At 44.0% G+C, this 24671-nt stretch overlaps 1 protein-coding gene across 2 annotated transcripts in view; it reads right to left on the reverse strand.

Annotated features, from left to right (window-relative positions):
- Positions 1 to 1797: 1797 nt before the first annotated feature.
- Positions 1798 to 24671, reverse strand: part of dtx1 (deltex 1, E3 ubiquitin ligase) — a 57259-nt gene continuing 34385 nt past the window's right edge. The window contains exons 1-9 of one of the 2 annotated variants that reach the window (XM_090237334.1): positions 21472 to 21545; positions 20101 to 20881; positions 13298 to 13359; positions 12960 to 13121; positions 7717 to 7778; positions 7417 to 7566; positions 6936 to 7097; positions 5864 to 5953; positions 1798 to 5429 (exon numbers count right to left, since the gene is read on the reverse strand). In XM_090237334.1, coding sequence (XP_090093460.1) covers positions 5205 to 5429; positions 5864 to 5953; positions 6936 to 7097; positions 7417 to 7566; positions 7717 to 7778; positions 12960 to 13121; positions 13298 to 13359; positions 20101 to 20876 — 1689 coding nt within the window. In that variant the 5' untranslated portion in view covers positions 20877 to 20881; positions 21472 to 21545 and the 3' untranslated portion in view covers positions 1798 to 5204. Of the gene's footprint in view, positions 5430 to 5863; positions 5954 to 6935; positions 7098 to 7416; positions 7567 to 7716; positions 7779 to 12959; positions 13122 to 13297; positions 13360 to 20100; positions 20882 to 21471; positions 21546 to 24671 lie in introns of those variants that run through there. The other variant, XM_021605790.3, reaches the window with a different exon arrangement.

Genomic DNA, 24671 nt, shown 5'->3' on the forward strand with positions numbered 1-24671 from the left:
TTCCAGGTGACTACCTCATGAAGCTGGTTGGGAGAATGCCAAGAGTGTGCAAAGCTCTCATCAAGGCAAAGGGAGGCCACTTTGAAGAATCTCAAATATAAAACATATTTTGATTTGTTTAACACTTTTTTGGTAACTACATGAGTTATACATATGTGTTATTTCATAGTTTTGATGTCTTCACTATGTACAATGTAGAAAAGAGTAAAACATGTGTCCAAACTTTTGGCTTGGTACTGTGTATATACAGTTGAAGTCAGATGTTTACAACCACTCCACAAATTTCTTGTTAACAAACTATAGTTTTGGCAAGTCGGCTAGGACATCTACTTTGTGCATTAAGTCATTTTTCCAACAATTGTTTACAGACTATTTCACTGTATCACAATTCCAGTGGGTCAGAAGTTTACATACACTAAGTTGACTGTGCCTTTAAACAGCTTGGAAAATTCCAGAACATTATGTAATGACTTTATAGAAGCTTCTGATAGGCTAATTGACATAATTTGAGTCAATTGGAGGTGTACCTGTGGATGTATTTCAAGGCCTACCTTCAAACTCATTGCCTCTTTGCTTGACATCATGGGAAAATCAAAAGAAATCAGCCAAGACCTCAGAAGAAAATTGAAGACCTCCCCAATCTGGTTCATCCTTGGGAGCAATTTCCAAACGCCTTAAGGTACCACGTTCATCTTTGCAAACAATAGTACACAAGTATAAACACCATGGGACCACGCAGCCGTCATATCGCTCAGGAAGGAGATGTGTTCTGTCTCCTAGAGATTAATGTACTTTGGTGCGAAGTGTGAATCAATCCCAGAACAACAGCAAAGGACCTTGTGAAGATGCTGAAGGAAACAGATACAAAATGATCTATATCCACAGTAAAACCATATATCGACATAACCTGAGAGGCAGCTCAGCAAGGAAGAAGCCACTGCTCCAAAACCGTCATAAAAAAGTCTGACTACGGTTTGCAACTGCACATGGGGACAAACTTTTTGGAGAAATGTTCTCTGGTCTGATGAAACAAAAACTGTTTGGCCATAATGACCATCGTTATGTTTGGAGGAAAGAGGGGGAGGCTTGCAAGCCGAAGAACTCCATCCCAACCGTGAAGCACAGGGGGTGGCAGCACCCCCACAACCCCCTGTACTCAGCACTAATGCAACTGTTTATGTCCAAAAAATGTGTGTTGTATTTTTGCTCTGGTTGTCCTGAAAAGAAAATAGTAAAACACTTCATTGTGAAGCTAAATGTAAGGGCAGATAAATGAAAATCAGATAAATGAAAAAACGTTTTTTGCTGAGGTCTCAGGACTGACAGGGTTAACACCTTCCTTGGTGATGGAGGTGAGTGATGAGAGGAATGGGCCTCAGGTGGGAGGGAGGGGGTCTGGGGTGTCAGACCATCTGAGCTGCTGTGTCACGGCTAGGACTGGGAAAGGGGAGATGCGCCCCGTGACAGACACCATAGGTTGTCCTCGGGATTAATCAGGGAGACCTCCCATGACAGCTCCACAAGCTTTTCCTCCAGGTCTGGAGGGGAAGCAGGAGGACTGGGGTGTATCTGTTTTAGTATTCACCCCAGTGCCTGCATGCATGCATACCCAACCCCCATCTTTCTCACACATCACCAATATTTATCAGCCAGTGACAGAAAATGACCATAAAGCAAAATTTACTGCATAACAATGCTCAGAGCACAGGGCAGCCCGGAGAAGAGGGGAACAGAAGAGCGAAAGGACGAGGACATGGTGGTAACGATAGACAGTAAAGAACGAGAGGAGAGAGAAGGTCAAACAAACTACCCCGTTGAGGGCACATTTATTTTCCACATGAAACAAACAAACATGCAACAAAATCATCCCAATCCAATAGAGACTGGTTCAGATTCAGAGCCCTTTAATCAATGTCTCTAATCTTGCCTTTATTTTTTTTCATTCATTTAATTTTACACTTCAAATCTCCATTTCTCTTTGTGTGTTTAATTGAATGTTTTATATGTAATATGTTGCTTCTGATGAGAAATTAAATGTGAATGTTAAACCATAACCACATTGTTCTCTGACATTTTATCTGTATAAAATAGGCATTGAAAATGCAGATGATGACCTGATGACCTTTTATGTGAAACAGAGAGAGGAGTAGCAAAGTGCTATTTCATGCTCTCTCCATCAAACCCTCTTCAGAGATCAAAACACACAGATAAACAGTGGAGTATGGAGCAGTCCACCATGCCAGTCCACACAGGACACAGCTCGATGACATTTCTAATGACTTCATAACATTTTTCACCTAGAACATTTTTGCCTTGTCAGCAGACTTGTTGACGTCTTGAGTAACATGCACTTCTATGACATTTTTTTTTTATTTCAGCCCCCAAATGTCTACTGTTTGAATATTTTAGAAGCTTAAACCAAGCATTTTCACACACACACACACACACACACCAATTTGTTGCAGGCATATCTGTGCACACAGATAAGTGCAATATGCTGTTGGATGTTTTCAATATGATTGTGACACCTCATGAGAAAGGATCCCACACCTAATCAATATATGCTATGGAGAACCGTATGGAATGTGTCTTTAATTACTGTAATATAACAATGTTGCACACTATGAATGCTCAATTTAAACCAATCAATCTTTTAAAGAATACATCAAAAATATATGTGTTGTCCTATATGGAGCATTTGAGCTATACCTTTGGATCACTGTCTCCTTTGGTCACAAATGGACACGCCTTACAGAATGTTGAACATCCATTCTTCTGTCCCCAACACCTCCTGATCCCTCCTGCTACACTTAAGGTACAAATTGGTCGCATATATAATTGCATAAACTCTATTCCTCTGTCCAAAACTAGACCATAAAATGTCTGCTCACAATAAAGCTCCCCATGTACAGACCACTGAAAGTATACGGACTGTATGTGCACACCTGAAAAGCGGAGGAGTCCTAGACAATGAAATATTTGATTCATATTACAGGTACATATGTAAAGCATTTGGAGACTGGAAATCTGAGCATGATCTGGTCTTGAAATATTAACTGAAAACATTTTCCCTGTACAACTCAATGAGTCTCACTTAAAATGGAAAATTCCCTGATAAGACTGAAATCATTTCTTTCATGTTTTTCCCTATTACGAGGGTGACAAAAACCTTAACGTGTCAACTTGCAAAATAAATGAAAAGAAATGAAAAGACCAAATGGCTCTTGTTTTTCATTCTCACCTGTTTGAGGTACTGACAGTATCCTCCTAGTGGTTCTCTTAGGTTATACAAGGTAAATAACAGAATTAGAATTAGAATTCTATGGTCAATGACCCATCGGGGGTATAGGGTCGACGTCATGCTGCTAAACTCCCCCCAGCCAATAATAAAGAGGAACTGCTGTACTTACTGAATCCCTCAGGGGCTCCACTTCAGAGAATCTACATTAACAACAGCAGCAAACGCTAAGACTACTGCTAATACAGTACAAGACGCTCATAACCTAGCATACACATTTCAACAGTCCCTGACATACTGGCAAATCACATATGCCAGATGTCATCTACTCATTTGACATATTTCTGTGTGTATATAGATATGTGGGCGGGTAGATGTGACTGTTTATTTTCTTATATAGAAGAGTATAAAAATAAATTAAACTTATGCCATATGACTCAAATTGAGCATACGTGTACATTTAAAAGGTAGATCACATTTGCAAATGTATAGATATATACTGTATATATATATATTTGAAGCAATACAAGACACGTTTATAAACATGAAAATAAAAAAACAGCAGCTATAGTAGCCAATACATTTCAAGACATCTTCCAAAAACGAAAGGATTAATTAAAGAAAAGTGCTACGGAAGACTATGATTCAGTCCAAGATATTCAAAAGCATTTCAAGGATCAAAACCCTGTGAAATGGGTGGCGCACCATAAAAACCTCAACAAGAATCTCTTCTGGATTATACCAACATCTCCACTCATTACTATGGATCAGTTAATATCAACAAGGAGCACACCATTTTAACAAACATCTACCTGGTCGGTTAGATGCTTATGTATGAACCTATATCAGGTTTCACTTCCAAAGGCATCCGCTCTGGTTGGCACACCATTAGAATAGACATTTACTGTGAGACGGCTGGGTCCTCAGATCCTCTGACTGGCTCTCTGTCAGGTGGTGCATTTGAACAATCAATAGACTCATTGGCCAATGGTGCAAAGCCCTGTGAAACAGCCCTGTGTAGCCAATCAGACATGTCCTCTCTCCTTTCTGAGAATCACATAGCCGTGACCGTCCACCTCAGATCTACAGACAGCTTTGGTGTGGAAAACCACCAAGATAAAACTAGCAATAGGCCTCACTTTTAAAAGACTCTCACTAGCAACCACATCTGCATGTCATAAGTTCAACTGTATAGATTTGGTGCGAATTAGACTAATGCAATTCTGATCTGTAATTGCAACCATGCTTTTCAAATTATATAAGTAAATTCTGCATATTAAAATTCTCCTGAAGATTTCCACACAAACACCAACTACAACTTGATAAATCACTTCCCTATTCTTTCAAAAATGCACATCTGAAAAAAGTGGAATAAATGTGGCCAGACATGTAGAGCCTTTGGAGCCCTAGCCAACTGTTTAGCAAAAGTCGCAGTTATGCGGTCAACATTCAATGCAAACTCTGGGCCATATGTTTCGGTGGTGAACATTAACAGACATCTCCTCCAATGCCATGATGTTAGTACAGAAGAGGAGGTTCAATATCCTGTCTCAGAGGAATCAATGACTGTTGATGTGCATCAATGTCTAAACCCCACAATAGCCAGTACACAATGAGATCAGTTTTAAATCCTGTCTTTACATTCCTTTAACCTATCAGGCTGAAATTTTGGCAAAAACACACCTGCTCAAGGCATGGACAAAGAGACATCAGTCGGAAAAGTTTTACACTTATGTTTAGGTAAATGCAAATAACAGTATAACACAATCATGACGTTATCGTGTCATTATTATGTCATTTGCTATATATTAGTTTGCCCACATGCAGAACATGAGGGTCTGTAGGTCTGTTCTGGGTGTGGGGAGCAAAAGACGGCTATCTGGTCTGCATGTTGCCTCCTCATTCAGAGGCCCTGTCAGATATGGATATGGGAGGTGGTCCTCTGGGGCCTCTCTGTCCCCCCCTCTCAGTCCTTCAGGTTGTCCTGTCCCACCCCTTGGGCTGACAGCTCTGTCAGAACGTTGTCCAGGTAGTTGGGGTCTGGGTAGCCGTGCCCCGTCAGGTTGGAGCCAAACTCTGTCTTGTGGTGGATCTCATTCCACACCACTGTGTCTGACTCTCCCGTGGTGCTGGACATGCCGATGGTGAAGATGAGGCGGCGGTCCCACGCCATGATCAGGAGCTTCAGGACCTGGGGACAGACAGATGAGAGCCCAGGTAGATGACATAGAGCATCTCAGAGTGCACTGTAATCACCATCTCTCTTTCTAGTTCATTCAAGGGGGGTATGGAAGGGAATTGGGATACAGTACCTAGTCAGTTCCACAACTAAATGCATTCAACCGAAATGTGTCTTCCGCATTTAACCCAATCCCTCTGAATCAGAGAGGTGCCGGGGGCTGCATTAATGGACGTCCACATCATCGGCGGTCGGGGAGTTGTTGTTGTTGCCTCATTCAAAGGCAGAACTGCAGATTTTTACACCTTGTCGGCTCGGGGATTCAAACCAGCGACCTTTCGGTTACTGGCCCAATGCTCTTAACCGCCAGGCTACCTGCATACCACATCATGTATTTTGAAGAACTGTTCTTCCCATATACAGATAGATAATACTGTAAGTCTTACCCTCCTGCCTTTGTTATTGTCTGGGAGGTAGCAGTGCCGAGGGAACCCCCTAGCGCTGAACTTCTTCCCTGGGTTGGGATGCTCTGTGGTCTGGTGAAAAGGACAGAAACAGTCACAACCCCTCTCTTTCTCTTTCAATTAACATTCAGTCCAGAGGGAAATGTCAAATGTGCCCCCGGGACGAGCTTGTATATTCGTAGTCTGACTACTCTGGTGGCTTTATTTGCACTCTTTTAAAGCATTCGTTTTTGGGTAAATGGCTGCCCCTCCCAAATGAACCCTTTCCCCCTTTCATCAAGAAACATGTTCTTTATAAAAGCTGTAAAACAACCAATTAACTGTCATGCTGTGTGATGCAGGTCTTATGTGTTGACATGCCACACCATACTCATTGTACTCCACTCTACTTCAGAATGTACTGTATCATTACTATATCATGAGTTTCTTAGACAGAATACAGCTGTCAGTGTAGATGTGTTAAAAGGGGGGAGTGAGGAGTGTGAGTGGTGTGCAGGGGCATGTTGTTCTGCTGTCAGTGTAGATGTGTTAAAAGGGGGGGAGTGAGGAGTGTGAGTGGTGTGCAGGGGCATGTTGTTCTGCTGCAGTGTAGATGTGTTAAAAGGGGGGAGTGAGGAGTGTGAGTGGTGTGCAGGGGCACTGTGAGTGGGCCGTGGCATGTTGTTCTGATGCAGTGTGGATGACAGGGGACAGACAGCCCCAGCCTCTCTCTCCCCTGCACAGGGATGCTCAGCCTGCTCTTCTGGTAGAAAGGTCACTTTATTGACTCTTAAAGCTCAGCTCTGCAGAAAGGATGAAATATGCAGCCCTCTCCTCTCCCTGCAAAGAGAGGAGGTGAATCGTTCTCTCTTTCTCTTTATGAGGATGCAGTCACACGGCTTAGGGACACTTCAACCCCCTGAGCAACACGAAACACGTTATCAAACACCCTCTGAAGCCTCCTCATGTCAGCCACAGCAGTGCTATAGCACCGTAGATGGAAGAGAATAGACTTAAGAAGGAAAGCCAGTGGATGAGTGGACTGTGTGAGTGTGGAGGATATGAGGGTGGTGACCTGTAGGCCAGCAGGAATGTCATAGACGATGCGGATGGTCTTGGCCTCTGGGTAGCCGGGCAGGCAGTGGGGGATGACATGGTACTCCATCTTCCCAGGGGGCTGTGTGCCTGTCTTCTCCCCATAGATAGCCTTACAAGTGGGGCACTGCAGACTGCCATCCTGGATAGGGACAGATTCAATGTTCAATATTCATAACTAATCTAATCAAACAAATGTAATCTAATCTAGAGTTGGTTTCATGACAGGGATCCTTCTTCTGTCCTTAATTGACTTTTAAAATGACCATGAACTGTGTTTAGCAGAGTAAGACCTGCTTCCGATTAGTTTGATATCAATCTAATCTAATTGTTATCATAGCATACCCCATCACATCAAATGGGGGGTGTAATTTCACCCACTACTTTACAATTTCACCCACTACTATACAATATAATATTATGATACCATAACAAGCGCTGGCACGTATGCGCCTTCTCACCTTGTTGCCATTGTTGTACATGGCAACCAGGCACAGCAGATGGTACATGTGCCCACATTTGCCAAGTTTGCCCACCACCTCTGGCTTTATGCCCTTGACACCCTCGTAGCCTGATGACATCACCAGCCTCTCCCTGCAGATGGTGCAGTCCTGGGAAAGGAAGGTGAGTGGGCACCAGTTAGATCATAAGAGCTACTGCATGTTACTGTAGGGTTGGGATGCATAGCAATAATACACTGTATAATGATTACAAACTGTATTAAAACTGTGTAAGTGTGTGTCATCCAGGACTCTCCTTACCTCATCAGGGGCTACTTTCACTTTCTCTGTGTATCGCCGCACCACATCCTCTGGGTTTTTCCCTTGCAATCAAACACAACATTGAAGGCATGTGGTTAAAAGGAACAAAAAACACTTACTCACACACAATCATTACTCGCAGACAGATGTCCTTTGTCCTTTGAAGACCCAAAGATGACTAGATGGATCTGCATAAGGAGACCTCTATTTGAGCAATAGGTAAACCCAGTGACTGGTCTGGGTCTAAAGTACCATAGCCCTGCTTGATTGTGATGAGACCAGTCCAAGAAGAGAGTGTGGGTGAATAAATACAGTGTGTGATGTTGAAGAGGAGGTCACCTTCAAAGTGACACAGAACAATGAGCCATCACCCACACACTAGGCTAATCTCAGAGTGAAACCAAGCTAGCATAGCTGACAGGAAGAGAGAGAAAGAGACAGAAAAACGAGAGCGACAATGTGAGAAATCGAGGGAGAGGGTGAGAGAGAGAGAGAGAGATTGGAGAAGGTTTGAGTTAGGGGAGAGTGGGGTAAGTTGAGACATCTTTTACATTCAGTATCACTACGTCAAGGAAAATATAGTATTCTTTCAGGATGTTGTGTATCTCTGGAAGTAATCAGAATTCATGTAAACAACAATTTTGCAAACATAGCTTGGCACAATTTACCCTAAGTACGGAGTAAGTTCAGCATAGGTTCGGTAAGTGGGTGATGATGTCCTATGACAGTGGGTGATGGTGCTGGTAGGTCAGTTGAATTCATGGAATTGGGGTGTGGTATATTGTATATCTTAAATGTATACCCACATTATTTTCAGATATAGATCTATCTGTTCAATATCACTTCCTGTTCCATTTCTTGACCAGTTGTTGTTTCAATGTGACCATCCGTAGGCAAGTTCTCTGCATTTGAGGCTACTATAAGCCTATGAAACGGTCTGTGAAATTCTTGATATGTTTAGCATCTCAGACTCAATGTGATCAGATGAGACCTTGTGTTCCTCTGCTACTCTATCATAGCCTCACTTTCACACAGGTACATTCTCATTTTCTTTTTTTCCTTCAGTGTCATTCAGTCTATTTTATCATCCCTTGCTGCAGCTCGAATTGGACTTCTTCCCTTCTCTCACTTCCTTGGCTGCTCTCTCAAGAACCTCAAGGGGGGCCATACTCCTACTTTATGTTTGTATACACGGGGAATGATGATGTCAGCTTTGTAACAATAATAATGCACTATCTTGAGTTCATATGCATGACACATATCAAAAATACTATGCATATTATGCATAAAATTGACTAAATGTGATCATTATTTGTATGGGGTATCATAGCCATTGGCTCAACTTACCCCAAGGCAGTGGTGGAAAAAGTACCCAATTGTCATACTTGACTAAAAGTAAAAGATACCTTAATATAAAATGACTCAAGTAAAAGTGAAATCACCCAGTAAAATCGTACTTGAGTAAAAGTCTAAAAGTATATCGTTTTAAATATACTTAAGTATCAAAAGTTAATGTAATTGCTAAAATATACTTAAGTATCAAAAGTAAAAGTATAAATCATTTAAAATTCCTTATATTAAGCAAACCAGATGGCACAATTTTCTTATTTTAAAAAAAGTTACAGGTAGGCAGGGGCATGCTCCAACACCGCGACATAATTTACAAAGGAAGCATGTGTTTAGTGAGTCCACCAGATCAGAGGCAGTAGGGATGGCCAGGAATGTTCTCTTGATAAGTGTGTGAATTAGACCATTTTCCTGTCCTGCTGAGCATTCAAAATGTAACGAGTACTTTTGGGTGTCAGGGTAAAAGTATGGTGTAGAAAGTACATAATTTTCGACTCTGTCAATCACCGTATTCTTATTGGCAGACTCAATAGCCTTGGTTTTTCTAATGACTGCCTCGCCTGGTTCACCAACTACTTTGCAGACAGAGTTCAGTGTGTCAAATCGGAGGGCATGTTGTCCGGACCTCTGGCAGTCTCTATGGGGGTACCACATGGTTCAATTCTCGGGCCGACTCTTTTCTCTGTATATATCAATGATGTCGCTCTTGCTGCGGGCGATTCCCTGATCCACCTCTACGCAGACGACACCATTCTGTATACTTCTGTCCCTTCCTTGGACACTGTGCTATCTAACCTCCAAACGAGCTTCAATGCCATACAACGCTCCTTCCGTGGCCTCCAACTGCTCTTAAACGCTACTAAAACCAAATGCATGCTTTTCAAGTGTTCGCTGCCTGCACCCGCACGCACGACTAGCATCACCACCCTGGATGGTTCCGACCTAGAATATGTGGACATCTAAAAGTACCCAGGTGTCTTGCTAGACTGTAAACTCTCCTTCCAGACTCATATCAATCATCTCCAATCTAAAATCAAATCTAGTCGGCTTTCTATTCCGCAACAAAGCCTCCTTCACTCACGCCGCCAAACTTACCCTAGTAAAACTGACTATCCTACCGATCCTCAACTTCGGCGATGTCATCTACAAAATAGCTTCCATTACTTTACTCAGCAAACTGGATGCAGTCTATCACAGTGCCATCCGTTTTGTTACCAAATCACCTTATACCACCCACCACTGCGACCTGTATGCTCTAGTCGGCTGGCCCTCGCTACATATTCGTCGCCAGACCCACTGGCTCCAGGTCATCTATAAGTCTGTGCTAGGTAAACCTCCGCCTTATCTCAGTTCACTGGTCACTGTAACAACACCCACCTGTAGTACACATTCCAGCAGGTATATCTCACTGATCAACCCCAAAGCCAACACCTAATTTGGCCGCCTTTCCTTCCAGTTATCTGCTGCCAGTGACTGGAACGAATTGCAAAAATCGCTGAAGTTGGAGACTTTGATTTCCCTCACCAACTTTAAACATCAGCTATCTGAGCAGCTAACCGATCGCTGCAGCTGTACATAGAGCATCTGTAAATAGCCCACCAAATCTACCTACCTCATCCCCATACTGTTATATCTTATTTACTTTGCTGCTCTTTTGCACACCAGTATCTCTACTTGTACATAATCATCTGCTCATGTATCACTCCAGTGTTAATCTGCTAAATTGTAATTATTTGCTCCTATGGCCTATTTATTGCCTACCTCCTCATGCCTCTTGCACACACTGTATATAGACTTAATTTTTTCTACTGTGTCATTGACTTGTTTATTGTGTTATTGGCTTGTTTATTGTTTATTCCATGTGTAAATCTGTGTTGTTGCATGTGTCACACTGCTTGGCTTTATCTTGGCCAGGTCGCAGTTGTAAATGAGAACTTGTTCTCAACTAGCCTACCTGGTTAAATAAAGGTGAAATAAAAAATAAAAAATAAAATAAGGTTACCATTATGAAAACTTAGGACAATAAAGAGGCCTTTCTACTGACTGAATCAAAAGAAAGATGCCCAGGGTCCCTGCTCATCTGCGTGAACGTGCCTTAGGCATGCTGCAAGGAGGCATGAGGACTGCAGATGTGGCCAGGGCAATATATTGCAATGTCCTTACTAAGACAATGCTACAGGGAGACAGGACGGACAGCTGATCGTCCTCGCAGTGACAGAAAATGTGTAACAACACTTGCACAGGATCGGTACGTCCAAACATCACACCTGTGGGACAGGTACAGGATGGCAAGAACAGCTGCCTGAGTTACACCAGGAACGCACAATCCCTCCATCAGTGCTCAGACTGTCCGAAATAGGCTGAGAAGGGCTGGACTGAGGGCTTGTAGGCCTTTTGTAAGGCAGGTCCTCACCAGACATCACCGGCAACAACGTCGCCTATGGGCACAAACCCACCGTTGCAGGACCAGACAGGACTGGCAAAAAGTGTCCTTCACTGACGAGTCACGGTTGTGTCTCACCAGGGGTGATGGTTGGATTAGCGTTCATCGCCGAATGAATAAGCGTTACACCGAGGCCTGTACTCTGGAGCGAGATCGATTTGGAGGTGGAGGGTCCGTCATGGTCTGGGGCGGTGTGTCACTGCATCATCGGACTGAGCTTGTTGTCATTGCAGGCAATCTCAACACTGTGCGTTACAGGGAAGTCATCCTCCTCCCTCATGTGGTACCCTTCCTGCAGGCTCATCCTGACATGACCCACCAGCATGACAATGCCACCAGACATACTGCTCGTTCTGTGTGTGATTTCCTGCAAGACAGGAATGTCAGTGTTCTGCCATGGCCAGCGAAGACCCCGGATCTGAATCCCATTGAGCACATCTAGGACCTGTTGGATCGGAGGGTGAGGGCTAGGGCCATTCCCCCCAGAAATGTCCGGGAACTTGCAGGTGCCTTGGTGGAAGAGTGGGGTAACATCTCACAGCAAGAACTGGCAAATCTGGAGCAGTCCATGAGGAGGAGATGCACTGCAGTACTTAATGCAACTGGTACTGAGTGTTACACCAGATACTGACTGTTACTTTTGATTTTGACCCCCTTTGTTCAGGGACACATTATTCCATTTCTGTTAGTCACATGTCTGTGGAACGTGTTCAGTTTATGTCTCAGTTGTTGAATCTTGTTATGTTCATACAAATGTTTACACATGTTAAGTTTGCTGAAAATAAACGCAGTTCACAGTGAGAGGAAGTTCCTCTTTTTGCTGAGTTTAGTACTTTCAATTATTTTTACTTAAGTACTTTACACCACTGCCCCAAGGTAAACATTTTGACTATATTAGCCCACACAGCTACAAGGATGCCTTGCTCCATGTGGGCTATGCTGCACCAACGCAGGAACAATTGGCTGCGACCCATTAATCAATCTTTGTTGTCATCCCATCCCAATTACACCGCCTGGGTCTAAGGCCGGGGATGGAAGGATAGAGGGAAGAGAGGAATGGAATAGAGGTGGGGTCTGGGTAAACAAAGTCATGCAGGGCTGGAAAACCCACAGCCTCACTGACCAATTAGGACAAAAACTCGCCCGGGGTCGCCTGGAATTTCCACAGCGTCAAATAGACTTTGGCCTAGCGCCAAAGCTAAAGCCACACATCTCACCACTAGATCATCATCAACCCATCTCACTAAAATTGCTTCCTCTTAATTATAGTTGTGGACAAAGCTCTGTCCATTTCAATGTGGTGGGTGTGACTGTTAGCCCTCCCTTTCCCTTCTTATCCAGAGAAGATATTTACTTTACATCTCAATGTCTCAATAGCATCTGTCTCACGCTCCATGACAGACCCTTCTCCCCTCCAGTGGTCCTAAGAGTCCTCCCTGTCATACATACAGACCTCTCCTGAGGTGCTTCTTCTTGGTCTTCCGGCGGATGCCGTTGACCCCAGGCACAGGCTTCATGTCACTCTTGCTTATGGGCGGCGGGTGCAGAATGGGTTTAGGGGCCCTGGTCAGACACACAGGCAGGCCAGCCGCACACATCAGGATACCGGTAATACCTGGCATAGACACACATGCATACAATAAAGAAAAGAGTCATGTTGGTTTACTATTAAGAAGTAAGAATGTAAGAATGGATGTAAGTAAGAATGGATGCGAAAGTTAAAGCACTCAATTAAATGCAGCCTCCGGAAAAAAATGGTTATTTCTAATTGCAAAAGAGGAGAACAATTACCTGCAATTGCTGGGTGAACTGGTCCAGAGACAGTAAGGTTCTTAACAGGGAGGGGAGGGACCCTACAGAGAGAAAAACATCCAATATGAAATCAAGTTTTCAAAAGAGTAAAAATAATGACACTACAGTTAGTTCACACTTTTTAAGAACCGCACATTCTCAGTTAGAACGGCCACACTTACACAGATGTGGAATATGATGCCATTGTGTGAATAGTCCATGGTCACGTGTACTACACTAGCTATACCACAAACACAGTCGGAACAGCTTGACTTATCTACTGACTGTTGAACCAGGGCATGATTCAGAACACACACTCCACACAGAGGACGAAGACGGTTGTTTACTCTCAGAGACATCTAAAATAGAAAGCGATAGAAAGCTGTGCACAAAGCATGTGGGTCATGAGGAGCCTGTGTGAGTGTGTGTTGGTAAGTCCCTTTTGAGAAAACATGACCTCAGCTCCAGTCGGGTAATAGAGGGCACTCCCACACAGGGCAGACCAGGCTGCAGAGAAAGGTCACCTGCCAGAGGAGATAGGGTAAGAGACCGCAGACTGAGCTTCTGTTGCTGCTGCTGCTGCTTCTGCTACTCTATGTGAAGAAAAAGAACAACTGATCTGCAGTGATGGAGAGGACCACATAGAAGAAAAGGCAGCCATTTTGATGTCAACACAGCCAAAACAGTTGAGTGCTTAGACAACGGTAGCAAAGAAAAGACAGCAACTTTGTATGACTGAATTATTACACTGTATTAACTTACATAGTATTTCAATACATGCAAGAAGCATGTCACTTAATTACAGTAGAAAGATTTCCCAAAGGTGTAATGTAACATTAATACCATTGATCTAGGAGATCCCTTCCCCCATCTCTCTCTCTCTGTCTCTTTCTCCTCTCTCTCTCTCTCCAGCACCTCCCTTATAAAATCCCTAACGAGATGCTGCTTTGATATGAGTAGAGTCCTGTGATCCTTTGCAAGGGGATCCTTTCAATGAACTCTGGAGAAATAAAAGGCCCACGTGACCTGGACACTCTGGGTCTGACCTGCCTTATCTCCACTCACTCTCAGGGGAACTATTGTAGTGCTACGCAGGGCCAAGCCACAGAGTAGTAGATTAGAGATTTGAAGCATGAAGGCCAGGGTAATGACCTAAACTAAAGCATTGATGTATACTACCATTCAAAAGTTTGGGGTCACTTAGAAATGTCCTTGTTTTTGAAAGAAAAGCTAATTTTTTGTAAAATGTGATCAGAAATACAGTGTAGCCATTGTTAATGTTGTAAATGACAATTGTAGCTGGAAAACGACCCATTATCAGCAACCATCACTCCTGTGTTCCAATGGCACGTTGTGTTAGATAATCCAAGTTTATCATTTTAAAGGCTAATTGATCATTAGAAAACCCTTTTGCAATTATGTTAGCACAGCTGAAAACTGTTGTTCTGATTAAAGAAGCAATGCAGCTGGCCTTCTTTAGACTAGTTGAGTATCAGGAGCATCAGCATTTGTGGGTTCGATTACAGGCTCAAAATGGCCAGAAACAAAGCACTTTCTTCTGAAACCTGTCAGTCTATTCTTGTTCAGAGAAATTAAGGCTTTTCCATGCGAGAAATTGCCAAGAAACTGAAGATCTTGTACAATGCTGTGTACTACTCCCTTCACAGAACAGCGCAAACTGACTCTAACCAGAATAGGAAAAGGAGTGGGAGGCCCCGGTGCACAACTGACCAAGAGGACAAGTATGTTAGAGTGTCTTGTTTGAGAAACAGATGCCTCACAAGTCCTCAACTGGCAGCTTCATTAAATAGTACCTGCAAAACACCAGTCTCAACGTCAACAGTGAAGAGGCGACTACGGGATGCTGGCCTTCTAGGCAGAGTTCCTCTGTTCAGTGTCTGTGTTCTTTTGCCTATCTTAATCTTTTATTTTTATTGGCCAGGCTGAGATATGGCTTTTTCTTTGCAACTCTGCCTAGAAGACCAGCATCCCGGAGTCACCTCTTCATTGGTGACATTGAGACTGGTGTTTTGCGGGTGCTATTTAAGGAAGCTGCCAGTTGAGGACTTGTCCTCTTGCTCAGTTGTGCACCGGGGCCTCCCACTCCACTTTCTATTCTGATTAGAGCCTGTTTGCACTGTTCTGTGAAGGGAGTAGTACACAGCATTGTACAATATCTTCAGTTTCTTGGCAGTTTCTCTCATGGAATAGCCTTCATTTCTCTGAACAAGAATAGACAGACAAGTTTCAGAAGAAAGTGCTTTGTTTCTGGCCATTTTGAGCCTGTAATCGAACCCACAAATGCTGAAGCTCCAGATACTCAACTAGTCTAAAGAAGGCCAGTTGCATTGCTTCTTTAATCAGAACAACAGTTTTCAGCTGTGCTAACATAATTGCAAAAGGGTTTTCTGATGATAAATTAGCCTTTAAAATGATAAACTTGGATTAGCTAACACAACATGCCATTGGAACACAGGAGTGATGGTTGCTGATAATGGGTCTCTGTACGCCTATGTAGATATTCCTTTAAAAATCTTCTGTTTCCAGCTACAATAGTCATTTAAAACATTAACAATGTCTACACTGTATTTCTGATCAATTTGATGTTATTTTAACGGACAATAAATTAGCTTTTCTTTAAAAAAACAAGGATATTTCTAAATAACCCCAAACTTTTGAACAGTAGTGTATGTCAGACAGCTGTGTGCATGTGTGTCCCATGTATGCTTGAAATACATATATAATTCAGGCGTTTCATGGAGGACGTTGTTTGTGATTAAACAACTCATTCCCACCAGAAGAGAGCAACATCCAACAAGAGCCCTTAGCGCTCTCACACGCACGTGGAAGTGCTACAGCATTTGTAAACATGACATGTTAACACCATGAGATCATTCAACCATATAACCTCTTGCTGAGCAAAAACACCCAACAGCATTCCTTTCTACATTTTATTTCAAAATATGGGAAGCTAGTAACTCCAACTTTAAGCTTTTAACAAGACCCTTGAGTTCTTCTGGGGCCAGTGACCTGGTCCTTCCTGCAGCTGCAGCTGGGGCTCATGCGTTTGGGCCACTGCTGACCTACATCCTCCCTCCACCCCTTCACCAGGGCCATGGTCACAAGTCTACAGCTGCTAACCTAAAGGCCTCACACTTGCTCCTAAGATCTACTGAACATTTAGTTGTATTTACATCTATTACTAAGGCTGCTGGTCAGATTTTACCAGGAGGAAGTACCTTACAAATGTACAGTAAAGGTACACATATTCACTGAACACATATGCGTGTAGGCTACAGTATTGTAGGAGTGTTGTCGTATTCCATGAGTTAGTAAGGACCCATTAACCTTTTTATCGCCTTGGTTCCGTCAACCCTTGGCACTCTCTTCATTCTCTGCTCTCTCTTGTCCTCACCTCTCTCCCAGACTGACTTTCCAGCCTGACTTGAGCAGGACTTAATTAAACTGAGAGCAATGTGATTTCCTCCCGATAGAGAACAAAATTAGGCCCCATTAGAGAAATGCTGACGGAGCCCTTATATCTCCTCATCTGTTTATCATGCACCAGGAAGACAGGGGGAGAAGAGGAGAAAACTACAAAAATGCTTCATTTTATATTGATGTGATGGAGGACTGGGAGAGGCAGGCAGGCCCTGCCCAGGGAAAGAGAACAGCAGGAGTAATGCACCTCACAAAGCACCCAAAACAGACAAATAAGCAATAACGACACAGAGCATCTATACAATTTCATCGGTTTGGTCTGGATGGGCCTTCATCATTTATTCCGTTATTTATCCTTTAACTCTATCTAATGGAGACAGGGCTGAGGGCTCCAGTGGAGAGCAAAGCAGTGCAGTGGTAGGGCTGTGTAATCCCTGCTGCTTCCCCTGGCCTGTTCTCACCAGATAGCTAGCTCTCCAGTCTGAATAGTCCAACACCGTTAATCAATTAACAGAAGGAGACATGAGCACCAAAACAAATCCTACTCACTCAGCCAAGGGCACAGAGCTGGGCAGCATAGTACCATTAACTGCTTCATAATTAAATGAGCTAGAAGTGCAAGTATAAAGGATCTCTCTTACCATGCCTCCTCCTTTGGTGTCTTCATCTTCAGAACACACAGAAAGAAATAAAAACAATTCTATCTTTTAGACAGCACAAACAATCTCTGGGTTTATCTGTGTTCTCAAATGGGGAAGTGAATGGAGGAAGTTGAGATGAGGAAGTGGCTTGCTGATGTTGAAATGACAAAAATCACCTGCTAACTGTCTCTTTGTCAAATTCGCATCACAGAGGACTGGAGCAAACTCTGCAAGTGTCTCTGCAACTCTGTGCTCTGTACACTGCAGATAGACAGAGAACCAGAGGCCTTGTTCATTAGGAACTATCCCTCAAACACTTAATAAGGTGATATGCTCCTTATTATACTAACCACTAGGCTACCTGGGGTGGCAGATAGCCTAGCGGTTAGAGCGCCTACATAGGCATAGAGGCCCAGATCAAATCCCGGAGCCGACAAGGTAAAAATCTATTGATCTACCTCTAAACAAGGCAGTTAACCCACTGTTCCTAGGCTGTCATTGAAAATAATAATTTGTTCTTAACTGACTTGCCTAGTTAAATAAAGGTAAAATTGTAAAAATTCCACTCTAGTTTCTTCCTATTTGGAAGAATAAGTTACTAGTTGTAGGGTTGTTTTTATGCGTTGCTTTTATACATGTCATGACATTTCTTATTTAGGTGCAGAAGATCAAGCGTAAAGGCCAATTGGAAAGCGAATTGCAGGTGGCATCCATTGGAAACTCAATATGAAAAGCAAATTTCAAATGTCAAGACAGACCAGTAGGGGGTGCTCTTTACTCCCCCTCTGATATTCACGATGAAGTCACAACAACCACAATGTTCGAGGAGAGTGAAACTAAGCCTGAAATGATCTGGTAGTAAACGAGTTAATTAGACTACCTTATGATCATTTACATGTTATCACAAGGTTACTATTTCAACTGCATTCTTTGTCATTGGCGACAGAGGTATTGTGTCCAATATGCGTGGGTTTTACTGTTATCTGTCCATAAATGCACTAGCTGAAATGTGTGAGGGTATTCACGAGTCTGTCTGTGACGGTATTCACGTGTCTGTGTGTGAGGGCATTCAAGTGTCTGTGTGTGAGGCTATTCACGTGTCTGTGTGCGACAGTATTCACGTGTCTGTGTGTGAGGGTAATCACGTGTCTGTGTGTGAGGGTCTTCAAGTGTCTGTGTGTGAGGGTATTCACGTGTCTGTGTGTGAGGGTATTCACGTGTCTGTGTGTGAGGGTATTCACGTGTCTGTGTGTGAGGGTCTTCACGTGTCTGTGTGTGTTGTTGTTAACCACACTCTTCCTTTGTGTGTAGAGCTACTTGCCTGGGAAACGTTGTTCTCCACCTCACCCCTTTCTCTCTATCTGTCTTCCCCCACAGCCCCTCACAGTTCCCTCCTGCCTACTGCACAGAGAGGTGAGAAACAAGCACTCCATCCACTCCAGACCTCTGATTTGATAGGGCCCTTATAAATCACCACAGGACTTCTCAGCTGTTACACACACACACACACACACACACAATAGTACACTATAGCCTGTTTCACACACTCAGGTGAGCTAAGGGCAATATCAATCTGCCACCTGTCCCCTCAGTGATGTGCTTCCATGAGCTGCTAACACCACACATTCCCTTACACAGAACTAGGCCTTGTGAAGTCAGTGTGTCTGCCTGAAAGACAGTATCATTTCAACGTATACTGTCTAACTTTTTCTCTCCCCATCAGCCGTGAGAGGGAAATGGAATGAAATGAGTTAACCAGCGGGTATATTTTAGTAAAGAAAACAGGATAGGGACTGAGGTATCGGTTACAGCTCTAGATACTACTTTCCTTCAGTACTCTTCACTGAATCGCTCTCGGGTCAGACCGCTCTGCTCAAGCTCCCATTTTTCCCTGATCTATTATTCATCTCTCCCCAGTGTATCTCTGCCTCCATGGCAAATGGGTTTCCACAGCTACACGGGAGAACAGCTTTACACATGGACACACACAGGCGTACACTTCCACAAGAACACACACACACACACACACACACACACACACACACACACACACACACACACACACACACACACACACACACAGAGAGAACAGAACAGAAAAACCACCCAGTGCTTATCATTGAATAACACCACTGTGTGGTAGAAATGAACTGGGTAAATTAGAGGCACAGAGCAGATAAAAGCTATTCCGAGTCTATTGAGGCAAGCGTAAGCTTATTATTCAGGACAACCATGCTAAGATTCAAATGTGGAGCAGAAGGAAACAGTTCCCCACACTCCCCAGTGCAGGAAGAGATGAGAGACGAGAAAGTACAGAGAGGAGAGGACAGAGAATATATGGGATAAAGAGGAGAGATGAGAGAGAGGCAGCTGAGGCAGTATAGCTGTCAATGACCTGGAGCTCCCTCTGCAGAGCCATTGATCCCCCAGTTAACAAGAGGTGCAGTAAATCAGTAGACACACAACAGAGAGATGGGGGGGGAGAGAGAGAAAGAGTGACACAACACAATGCACCAGACACATACACTATATGCCAGCAGAGGTATTGTAAAGCTGTACAGCAGACAGGTAGACAGACAGAGCAAGATTATGTTATTTTTCCTTTTATACCTTTAATTGCTTTCATCTATTGTCATCGAATTTAAAATGCATTCCTAGTGCATTTGTGTTTTGTTTTGCAAATCTGTAGTGGAATGTAATCCAAATTAATGTCATGGTTACCCTGGTGGGATGGCTCCTCTGGCAGTGCCCATGGAAATGCGCTGGGTGCCCGGCCGGTTCAGGTTGTTCTGCCCATTGATGATGGCATGGTGACCGTGGGAGTGTGCGTGGGCGTGGGAGTGGCCATGTGCAGGCGGAAGGGACGGCAGCGCCGGGGAACATGGAAAGTTGGCACTAGACAGGAGAGACTGCACCTGTTCAGCTTTGGCTTGGCCTCCTCCTGCGCTTATGTTGTTATGTTGTATATTATTGGTCCCAGCACTAGAGGTGGGGGACCAGAGGGTGGTTCCAGCGAAGGTGTTACTCTGCCGTACCACGGTGAGCGTGCCTGTAGCCCCCGAAGGCCCGGTAGCCCCCCCATACAGCTTACGGTGCTGAGAGGCCAGGATGGCATTTGAGGCAGCCCGCGTGCTGTTGACCAGGATGCACTGCTGGCAGGAGCAGGGCTGGCCGGAGCTGGCTCCCACGGGCCAAGACTGGGACTTGGGGATGGAGCCCATGATGAGAGGGTAGGCTAGGTCCATGCGTCGGCGCAGTCGGCGTTTCCTCTGGCTCTGCCGGTTGGTCTGGACCATGCTGTTGAAGTCAATGAGGTAGCAGAAGCCCAGAGAGGTCAGGTCCAGCCAGGGGTGCTGCTTCTCATAGGCGTTCTGGATGGTCACACAGATCTCCATGTCGTAGGGCGTCCAGGAGCCGCTGTCGTTCTCCCACTCCCACACCACACCCTTCCCCGGGGCCGACGACGGCTCATAGAAGTTCCTGTGGACCGGCCTCATGGTGCCTGGAGGAAGAGAGGGAGGATAGGAGGTCAGAGGAAAGGGAATAACTATACGCATCCATCATAGATTATTCACATACCAAGATATCAAACCACTTTTCGTTTAAATCATCATGCATTTAAATGTATAATTCATTGAATAAATTGGCCACGGAAGCTTCAAAATGAAAAAGCAACCCAGATACTAATATGTGAAAATGACAGACTGTCATGATTTTCTACAGGTCTCTTTGTTGAGGAAGGGGAAGGGGAGGGAGAGACGGAGGTGTACCTCTGCCCCTCTGCTGATGGGCCCTCAGCCCCCACCTCCATTATAACACAATTATTGTGGTCACATGGGAAATCAGGACACCTCTCCCCATCCATCTCCTGGCTCTCCGGCGAGGAACAACAGAACCCTTCCCCCATTTCATTTAACGGCTAAATGCACACTCCCCTGCAGGGTAGCACCGGGGTGATAATGGAAGGATGAAGGTGTGTGTAGTGGGGCTGGTGGGATGGGTGGGGGTCAGTGTTGGTAACCCCCCAGTCATACAGTCCAGCACCACTGGCTCCAGAGAATAAAACGCATCAGCAGAATCAGCAGCGCTGACCTTGAATTCCTGCCGCAAACTGTGGTCAAGGACTTGGCTTGGTGGCTGATTTCATTTGGAAGGCTGCTGAAAACCTCTGCACACAGACATCGACACACACACACACACACACACACACACACAAAAACACACGAGAAATAAAAATAAGAAAAGCACGAACATGAGCCTAAGAGGGATACATTAACATGCAGATTTACACTCTCTAAAAAGAGTGTGTTCTCAGGTCTCTGACCCAATAACTGGACGTGCAGCAGCTTCACACTCTCTTGTTAAATGGTAAGTTAACACTAGCCTTAGAAATATTGGATTATGTGGAGACTTTATTAGCTGGGCATCACTTTAGCTTCACCAACTAATGGTGAGTAAAAACAAACAGTCCCTCCCTTTAAGAGACATGTCACACACCCTGACCATAGAGAGCCCTTTGTTCTCTAATTGGGGATCATACTTAAGGGTTCCCTGTTCCCACCTGCTTTGTGGGATATTGTTTTGTGCACCATGTAGTCACGGTTCGGTTATTGATTTATTGTGTTTTGCTTAAAGTTTCACTTTGAAATAAGTATGTGGAACTCAACATCCTTTGCGCCTTGGTCGCGTTCTTACGACAACCGTGACAAGATAATTAGCTATGCATAGGCTGTAACAGAAGCTAATGTAAAGACAAAGCTGCAAAGAAATATACTTAACAAAAATATAAATTCAACATGCAACAACTTCAAGTTGAAGCTACAGTTCATATAAGGAAATCAGTCAATTTAAATAAATTCATTAGGCCTTAAGCCCTAATCTATGAATTTCACATGACCAGGAAGATATGCATTTGTTGGTCACAGATACCTTAAAAAAAGGTAGGGGCGAGGATCAGAAAACTAGTCAGTATCTGGTGTGGCCATAATTTGCCTCGTGCAGTGCAACATATCTCTTTCGCATAGAGTCGATCAGGCTGTTGATTGTGGCCTGTGGAATGTTGTCCCACTCCTCTTCAATGTCTCTGAGAAGTTGTTGGATATTAGCGGGAACTGGAACACGCTGTCGTACATGTCGATCCAGAGCATCCCAAACATACTCAATAGGTGACATGTCTGGTGAGTATGCAGGCCATGGAAGAACTGGGCCACTTTTATCTTCCAGGAATTGTGTACAGATCCTTGCGACATGGGGCCGTGCATTGTCATGCTGAAACATGAGGTGATGGCAGCGGATGAATGGCACAACAATGGGCCTCAGGATCTCGTTACGGTATCTCTAGCCATTCAAATAAAATACAGTTGACATCAATAAAATACAACTGTATTCCTTGTCCGTAGCTTATGTATGCCCATAGCATAACCCCAACGCCACCATGGGGCACTCTGCTCACAACGATGACATCAGCAAACCCCTTGCCCACACAACGCCATACAAGTGCTCTGCGTTTGTGAGGCCGGTTGGACGTAATGCCAAATTCTCTCTAAAACAATGTTGGAGGCGACTTATGGTAGAGAAATTAACAGTAAATTATCTGGCAACAGCTCTGGTGGACATTCCTGCAGTCAGCATGCCAATTGGGCACACCCTCAAAACTGCCCAAAAATAAAAGGCCACTCTAAAATGTGCCGTTTTGCCACAACACAATCCCACAGATGTCACAAGGTGCACCTGTGGAATGACCATGCTGTTTGATCAGCTTCTTGATATGCCACACCAGTCAGATGGATGGATTATATTGGCAAAAGAGAAATGCTCACTACCAAGGATGTGCACAAGTTTGTTCACAACATCTTTGAGAAATGTGTTTTTTGTGCATATGGACAATTTCTGGGATCTTTTATTTCAGCTCTTGAAACATGGGACCGACACTTTACATGTTGTGTTTATATTTTTGTTCAGCGTATATAAATAGTGACAAGCCCAAATGGAGGGTTGATTGTAAATCATGTTTCCTTGGTTATTAAAGCTAAATACCATCAGAATATGATGAGGGTAGGGTCATGACACTCCCATGAGAAATAACCCCTCACTAGGGTCAACTTGTGAATACATTACCCTATCCTATTACAGACTATAAATCATATACATCACATGTAAACCCCAGGATATAACTTGTCAAAAGAAGAAACATGGGAATGTCCAACAGCCAAGAGCCAACCCTCTAATTAAATGACTGATTCTGGTCTAGTGTTTGTTTTTCTATGCTGTGGTAATTGACTGGGGTTAGCTAGGGCCTTAAGGAGAAAGTGAAGGTCACATGAAACCAAAACAGGAAGCTCCACTCACAAACAGCACCAACAACCTCCTCACAGTACCTCATATGGCTACCTGACCAATGTACTAATTCACTGTTGTATGTATAATGGCTCGAGCCCAAAGCTGAGGCAGAGTTGTTGATCCTCTCCGTGCGACCCAGCCAACCCTGCATGCTCTTCCTGACAGGAAACGGAGAGAGAGTGGTCACTTCCTGTCTGACTCTATGTGCTTTTGGCAGCAGTATCTCCCTTCCTGGAGTCTCTCCTCCTTCTCTCCCCTCTCCTCCTCCCCCTCCTCGTGACATCCTCCAGCTGTCCTTGCCCAACACGACAACGGTCCCATTGGGTGAGGAGCAGTGGCTGTGTGATGTATCACTGTGTCAAGCCTCACTGTGGGACTCTAACCCTAGCTCAAACATGGGGTGAGTTGATGGTGAACTAAACTGTTAAGACTCATTCCACAAGTTCTGGAAAACTTAGTGGCTTCCTGATGATCTGTTCCCTCCCTGACAGAGTCTATCATTCATCTCTCTGTTTAATGGGGTTGTTTTTGCCTTGAGTTGAAGACAGGTCAGTCTGATTCCCTCCCTTTGTCTTTCCTCAGGTAGGACATGTAACAAGACTGTCACTACATCCTTCATTAGATAGCCCCCCAGATAATACAACAGGCCTCCTAAAGGAAGTAAAAGCAGATGCAATGTCACTGGTTCTGATATTATGTGAGCTCGTGTCTTACCGCAGACTGGCTGTCATACGTGTTTGCTGATTCCACAAAACAGAGGACCAGTTACATCATCTGCAGGGCAGTTAAATCATCATAAAAGCTTAACTCTTGGGATACACAGCAGCCATACTTTACAAACACTGAACAGAATCAATAGCATCAAAAAATATTTATACAGTGCTGTGAAAAATAATTTTCCCCCTTTCTGATTTTCTCTATTTTGGATACTGAACGTTATCAGATCTTCAACC

Source organism: Oncorhynchus mykiss, chromosome 6, assembly GCF_057628025.1.
Source record: "Oncorhynchus mykiss isolate SJ-2025 chromosome 6, ASM5762802v1, whole genome shotgun sequence".
In the NCBI taxonomy this organism is placed as follows: domain Eukaryota; kingdom Metazoa; phylum Chordata; class Actinopteri; order Salmoniformes; family Salmonidae; genus Oncorhynchus; species Oncorhynchus mykiss.